The sequence below is a fragment of the Physella acuta genome, unplaced genomic scaffold (genome assembly GCF_028476545.2).
Source record: "Physella acuta isolate Inbredline_101_S28 unplaced genomic scaffold, ASM2847654v3 ptg001520l, whole genome shotgun sequence".
Lineage (NCBI taxonomy): Eukaryota > Metazoa > Mollusca > Gastropoda > Physidae > Physella > Physella acuta.
Window position 1 is genome coordinate 17,767 of NW_026733035.1, and position 7,509 is coordinate 25,275.

Sequence of the window (7,509 nt, forward strand, 5' to 3'; positions counted from 1 at the left end):
TTTTACGAGCATTTCAAAAGAACAAACATGTTTAGTGTCATTCTTCTCTATCCTCCAAAAACGTACTTTGCAGAGTTTTGCACCGTGGCGAAGCTTGGGTATGCAGCACGTACATTATAAAAGAGTTCATTTTCTTACGTATACACATACACCGTCATACACAGTCATATACAATTATATAAACAGGTACATTCGAACAAAGATATGTATGCGGGTTGGTTTAAAAAATATTCAACAATATCAGAATTTGAATGCAATTATTTCATTTTAATAGATTTTTTTAAAATCTAAAACACTAACATCAAAAATATAGCTTTAAACGTAATCCACAGATCAACTTGAATTTACTTTGCATAAGATGATCTTTTTTCTTCAGCCTCATTTAAATTCAATTGTGATAGTTATTTTTATATTTATTCCTCTTTTTTCAACTGAAATAAAACCAGACTTTATTTAGATAATGAAAAACAAAATATTATGCTTCAAAATATTTTATGATTATTATTAGGCCGTATTTATTAATATATAAGGTTAGATAATTGTAATTAAATATGCATTAGGAGAACACCAATAAAAATCTTGAAAAACTAGAACACTTCCTACCGTCTCTTTTTGTTTCTGTTTCCTGAAAGACAAATAAAAAACTTTAAAAAATTTAGGATATAAACAATTTCTCAATTGTAAAACAATGGTTAAAATTTTAAAAAAATTTTTTAATGTTTAAATTTAATAAAAAATGCAATTGTTTTAGTTGCGGTTACATAATAAAAAGTAAAATAAATAGGTTTTCTGTTCCCTCTTTAAAATATGTCCGTGTTAGATGATTCTAATAAATGTACACGTTCTCACAAAGTTATATGATCATAGTTACTGTACAATAATTAAAAAAAATATCTTTGTATTTAATATCTTTTTACTTACCCTTTTTCCGTTTTCCAGCGCAGTGATCAGATTAACTGAAACATAATTAGTTTTAAAAATGCTAAAAAACAACGTCTCGTTTTATGAAAAATGATAACAAATTATAACTTTTATGCGTTTACTAAGAGTTAAACAATGACAAAAACAAAAATTTTAAACTAAATATATAGTGACATAATTATTCTAATACAGAGACCAGAATGTACTTTTGTTTTTTATAATTTATTTACCTAAATTCATTTGTTTCTGATTATTAAAATATTGAAGATTTTTAACACCCTTAAATGTTTACATTTTTTTATTGGTTTATTAACTAAGAAAAACAAAATGCTTTAAAATAATTACCGGTGTTGTCGACTGTCTGAGTTAAACTACTTGCAACATCTGCTATAGCTGCGATGTAGCGATAAAACTGTCGGCTGTTTGCTAACAAGATTCGATTCGAAAATTAAAAAAATAAAAAACAAAATAAAACAAACAAAAAAACAACAACAAAGAGCACTAATGATACATTAATGGAAATAGAATGCCTAGTATATTTTCCAACATACATTTCTAGGATCATTATGGTTGGAATCTAAAATATCTTTTCAATTTTATTTCGTTTAATACTTTATCCAAAAAAAAAAAGGATTTAAGAAATGATGTATATATATATATATATATATATATATATATATATATAACTTAACATGAAAGAGTATATTAAAAGTGCATAATTTATCATACGATCAAGTTTAGCGGCATTGTCAATAAGAGTTTTCAGTATCTTCAAACAGTTCATCATTGTCATCGACTGTTGCTCAGTTGCACCTTGTAAAAATAAAATATTTATTTTCTACATGCGTGGGAACAAAAAAAGGCGTATTACTAAATGTGTCTTTTCATTAAATGTGTCGATATCATAACTATATTTTTTTTTAAGTAAATTGTTTTAATTCATTTTAATTGATCAAACAATTGCTGGAATCTCTAATGGATAGAACCAATCTCTTCTTGATATACACTTATATGAAATACAAGGAAGGAACATTTTTAGTGAGTTGACTCACAATTTAAATAGTGAATGCAATAGTATTTGTTACAACAGACAGATTTACATCAAATCGGTTATCATACTTCGTTTAAGTTGAAGAAGATATTGCAATTACAGGACGCCTTTGTTTTGAAAGTTAAAGGCTTACTAGAGGTGGTTGTTTTTTATGGACTTTTTTGTTTTACGCGCCGCCATACCGGTGTATACGTATATTCCCTACCCGGCGGTTTAATTAATATATACTACCTTCTTTTATTTTCTTGACAATGCTTGCGCCCAATATCTTTTTCGGTATTTTTATATTAAGTCTCAGTAATTTTTTTGGACTGGTTTTATAAAAAATTCTGGACTATAATATATTTGGGAAGTTTTTTAATAACAAATTAAATATTGTGGAAAACTGCCTGAGGTAAGTTTTTTTGAATGCTGGTAATTGATTTGTAGTCAGTGTTTCCTCCATACTTTTTTCTCCGGGGGGGCACTTGAAATTTTCGGGGGGGGGGGGGGGAGGGGGGCGGTAGACTTTCTTCGGGTGGGGGGGGGGGGGGGCGGACACTGTTAAAAGTATATATTTTCTATATAAATTATATAAATTTAATTTCGTTCGGGGGGGGGGGGGGGGGGGGGGCGAAAAGATGCCTGGAAGAAACTCTGTAGTGAAGGCAGAGCCGTAAATAGTATTGAACTAGAGGTTTTTTTTTTATAGTCAATAATGCCGAGGACCCACTTTAAAAGCAAATAATTAGCCTACCATCAACAAAGACTGAGAGTTTAATGCCGCTGTGACCATCCAATGACAGCTCTTTCAAGACACTAATGGTGTTTTCATTGGAAACTGAAATAAACATGAATGGTTTTAAATAGCTGCATAGCAAGTTATGAAGCTCAATAAACAACTTGTTGGCGTTTAAGTCAAAGTAATATCTAATGTTTTATAGTAAGTGAAGTAAGTAAGTAAATTTCCCTTTCAAAGCTGACGGTCTACGGGGCAAGTGAAGTAGAGTTCACTTGTTTCTGCGACCTCGGCATATGAAGAGATAGTGTGGTCAGCACTATGCCCAGCCGCCTTTACATTCCCTAACGTGAGTTAGGTGCCCATCAGAGTTGGGTGGACTCAGGGACGGTCTACTAACTTGAACCCGGATTCGAACTCAAGACTTACGGGTTAGCTCTCTACCGCTAGACCACTCCGACCTTACTTTCATTGGTCAAAATATAGTTCGAAGGCGTGCATGTAATACTTTTGTTCATTGGTGAGCATTTTTATTTGATTCAGTTATAGTAAAAAAAAACAAGAATTTTGTAACTTACCTTTAAAGTTTTGTTTCGCCAAAATCTCAAGTGCCTGATTTTTTAGGGTGACTGTACGGTTTCTAAACTCTTCAGCATCAATTCCTGTTTCTAGATTTAAAATATTTAGTTTCAATATTCAGATTTGTTGTAGTATTTTATTCTAAATGTTTTAACGTGTAACAAAAGTAACCTCCATAAAAGATAGGTCTTATTACCCGGTACTTCAGCTACAAAAGTTGCTTACATAGATACTACGTTTTGCATTATTTCATATTAATATCTAACGGGTACAACATTAATTTAGTTGTGTCACTAGCTTTTAATCATTTGCTTTTCCAAATAAAGATGATTGTAAATTTTTTTTTTTAGTGTAAGGTCGATGCAATAACGGACATGTTTGTTCTGTAAATAGCAGTTGTGAGTATTATACATCATTGTGAGTCATTACGATAGATAAGCACTCATCTAGACCGGTGTAACATTAACGGCATGTGTTATAACATCAATTATAACATACCATGAGAAGCATCAATGAGCAGCGACAGTAAAATTTCAGAGAGAGATTCAATGGTCGGTTCTCTCCGTTGTATGTCATGGAGGTCACGGCTTACTATCACTCCTCCATGTCCATTATCGATGTCATCAATATTGACATAATCAGTACGATAGGCTGAGCTTTCCTGGAATAGAAATAAATACATAAATAATTAAATATATAATTAAATAAATAAATATATATATATATATATATATATATATATATATATATATATATATATATATATATTTATATATATATATTCGAAACTAAAGTTTTGAAAGAAACAACGCACACAATAGCTGGTAGTGAGAACAATGACACATGCTAGCAAAAACAAGAGAGCCATGATCAATCGTAAGCTTGTGTTAGAGAACTGTCAAGTCTAGTAAATTGTCGCATGTATGCTACACTATTTATACATACTATGTGATGAACTCATTAACAATCTGGTGGCGAAGATTAGTATCTACATCATTATCATCTGTAGAAAATCAAATAATAACAGGAACAAAACTTTTGCCTCGGGCTATTATTGTGGACCCGAGAGAATGAGATGTCGCCAACATTGTTACTTGTACTTTGTTCAGAATAGATGACTACACTCGTGCAGGGGTCATAAGAATAACAGTACAACTTCGATTTTCATCGAAAACTCTTACCTACAAAGTGAGCAAACTTAAAATTAAAACCATCGTTTTTAAAATAGCCTTCATGTAATTTAAAATTAAGAGTTAACAATAAAAACAATAGTAACACATACACTGGGTTACAACTTAAGGGGGGGGGGGTAATTTAAACCTTGCTTGGTTGCGGCCCCTGTCCCAATCCCAGTTCTAATACCTATTAGGGATAGGTTCAATTAGTAAACGACAGGAAGGAGGTGGGGATATTTTCTAAGGTATATTTTGTTTGGGGTTTATTTATGAACCAGCTGTTACGTATTTGTGACAATGTTGTACTTTCCACACCCGTATGATCGATTGGCATTGAACTCCAGTGTTACTTGCAATTTACAAACTAAAATGACTCTCTGCGCCTCCCATAATGTAAGAATCGCAGATAAGATTTTACTAAAACTGTGCTTTTATCTATTTACATTTTGTCCAAGCCAACAGATGTAGACGGGTCATAAAATTACCGTAGATCCTGGACGCCATGTTTAGTTCAGCAAACAATGTTTATTAGCTTAACGAAAGATTTCACCTTTTCAAGTAGGCCCTATCTTGCTTTCCCATCAGCCTATATTTAATATCTGCTATCTCCACCTTTTGACTCATTACAATACCACTAAGACTAACAGTAACCCACACACATTCTTCATTACATACTTATTAAAATATTACAGCTAAATAAGGCGAAATAATATTAGAATCACTTATCTACTATTGCTTATATAAATTTCAATACACTGGAAAACAATTTTAATTTTCAAGGTAATGTTAGATAATGTTTCAGTGTTATATATGTTAATTTTTGTAATATTGGTTTGGTTGAAAATAATAAATATTGTAGGGAATATTATAATGTATTCTATTTAATAATTCTAACCAAACTGTTTAGTTATCTCCATGACTGGCAAGTTTTTAGTTAAAAAATAATATATTGTTATGTACGATTACATTTTAAATGTGTAATATGAAATTTTCGGACTGTTAAAAGTGTTACCGAATCGACTTTTAATCAACAGAAACGGCGAACAATGAACGAAAGCTGTATCGGTTGGATCTATGCCTAATTTATCTGCATGTATGAAATTGTATTTTACAAACTCGGAAACTGTTCACTGTCTGCACATTGTAACCGTTGTTACAAACCAATTTTACTCGTTATGTTCCTGTAGCAAAAATGTGTGAAGGGATTAGCTGTAAACGCTAGCCTGATGACAGTAAAATTTGATTTTATTTAGTAATCAGACCCGTTCATTCAAAGAAATGCCGAAATTCATAAAAAGGTTTTTTTAAAAAAGCTTCAAAACTAAATTTTAGATTTTTAAATAATTCTATTTACAGCCTAAAATCATCTATTCAATTTTAAATAAAGCTTGGGAAATCAAACATGACTCATTATAATTTTATTCATTATTATCTTAACAAAACTGAACATTTGTGTTCTAAAAGTGGCCACCGAGAACGGCATTTCTTTATTTCTTTCTGTAAAGTAAAAAAAAATATTATCAAGGGAGAAAACTAGATATAAATTTACTTGTATCCATTCTCATTTGACTCCCTTTATAATGTGTTACATGTATGTGAGAAGATTGACTTTGTTTTATGAAAACACTAACAAAAGTAGATTTCATTGTAATCTCTTTTTTAAAGATTATGTTATACAAATAACTTAATGTTTCCTTGCCACTCAGTATAATTTTGTATCAATCATTCTCTTAAGGTCAGGTCCAATAACAGGACACTGTTAGGGCTACATTTGTAAAGACACATATGTTGCCTGAGTTTCGCTTCGGTTAATGGAATTAAGCCAGTAACCAACTAAGAACCGTGCCCCACCAAAAATAGTTATTTCAAATGATAAGTTTCATTATTTCCTTACCATACATTAATGAAGATCTAAGTGATACATTTAAATTGGCGATTGCAACATTTTATTTTCCCACAACTATTCAGGAACTAAATAAAAAAAATATAAACTAGACAGTATAATGTATACCAACTTCATTATAAGATAAACTGTGTCGGTGTGTTCAATAGGTAGGTTTAATATATTACTTCCTGGTTTACCTATTGGCAGCACAGTGTAGTGTGTTGTACAGTATTGGCTTCCGAAAAGTGTGTGTACGTTATTGAACTTCTATTAAACTTCTTTAATTATAACGAGTGAAATTTTACATATGGTTTGATAGATTATTATATATTGACCTAGTAGATGCAATGTATAATTTGGTTTCACACAATATTTAATAAGATAGAGTGTGCGCTATATTCTGCACATGTGTAGATCTTCTAGGTTTTACGAGTTCGGTCGTTTTCGTAAGTTTAATGACAAAATAAATAACTACTTGATGTTTATATGGAGACAGAGGACGACATAATGTACGACTAAATATTCATAGACATGGGTTTCTTCTCCTGCGCAACAAATGGAATATTATTCATTGTTGTTATAGTTATTACCACTGCAGGTAAAATACTAATATATATGTAACAGTTATGTAAACCTCACACACAGAACTACACAAACACACATATATATATATTTGGATAGACACACAAACATATATACATTATATATATATATATATATATATATATATATATATATATATATATATATATATATATATATATATATATATATATATATATATGGATAGACATATATAAATATATATTTGTGTGAATACATTGTGTCAGTCCAATATTCATTCAAACATCGTAATATTTAACAAGCTCGACTAAATACTATGTATATCCTGATAATGAAAATATTAAATCGCGGTGTATTGATTTGACTGTTTTTAAATCACAGAGGCAAGTGACCCTGGGCAGTGTCTGTTTAAAGAAGGATTATCCTATGAAATTGATTGTAACTTTGGAAATGCTAATTCAATCACTGCATTAGACTGGAGGACAAGATTGGATATTACTATCACCACCTGTTATGTGTGTAGCTGCAATAACTATCCTTTAAGTCCTTTTAATGCTACTATTCAATGTGTAAATAATTACATTCTAAGCAGCACATTAATGATTGTCCATAGAAA

The 7,509-nt window shown here is 30.8% G+C and overlaps 1 protein-coding gene across 2 annotated transcripts; it reads right to left on the minus strand.

Moving 5' to 3' along the window:
* Positions 1–246: 246 nt before the first annotated feature.
* Positions 247–6,474, minus strand: LOC131928565 (uncharacterized). Of its 2 annotated transcripts, none has more exons than XM_059284635.1 (9): positions 6,339–6,474; positions 3,768–3,930; positions 3,269–3,358; positions 2,709–2,792; positions 1,651–1,734; positions 1,267–1,347; positions 922–956; positions 604–625; positions 247–431 (listed from the first exon to the last, which is right to left on the minus strand). In XM_059284635.1, the coding sequence occupies exons 1-9, from the start codon at positions 6,339–6,341 to the stop codon at positions 379–381; spliced, it is 615 nt and encodes a 204-aa protein (XP_059140618.1). In that variant the 5' UTR covers positions 6,342–6,474; the 3' UTR covers positions 247–378. The 2 variants fall into 2 exon arrangements, with proteins under 2 accessions (XP_059140618.1, XP_059140617.1); XM_059284634.1 differs by lacking the exon at positions 6,339–6,474 and adding an exon at positions 4,084–4,195.
* Positions 6,475–7,509: the final 1,035 nt, after the last annotated feature.

Coding starts and splice junctions, on each gene's coding strand:
- LOC131928565 (XM_059284634.1), bottom strand. CDS start 4,137: ATGGCTCTCTTGTTTTTGCTAGCATGTGTCATTGTTCTCACTACCAGC. Junction 3,359..3,767: donor GCTCATTGATGCTTCTCATG/GTATGTTATAAT, acceptor TTTTAAATCTAG/AAACAGGAATTGATGCTGAA. Junction 432..603: donor AACAGAAACAAAAAGAGACG/GTAGGAAGTGTT, acceptor GTTTTATTTCAG/TTGAAAAAAGAGGAATAAAT.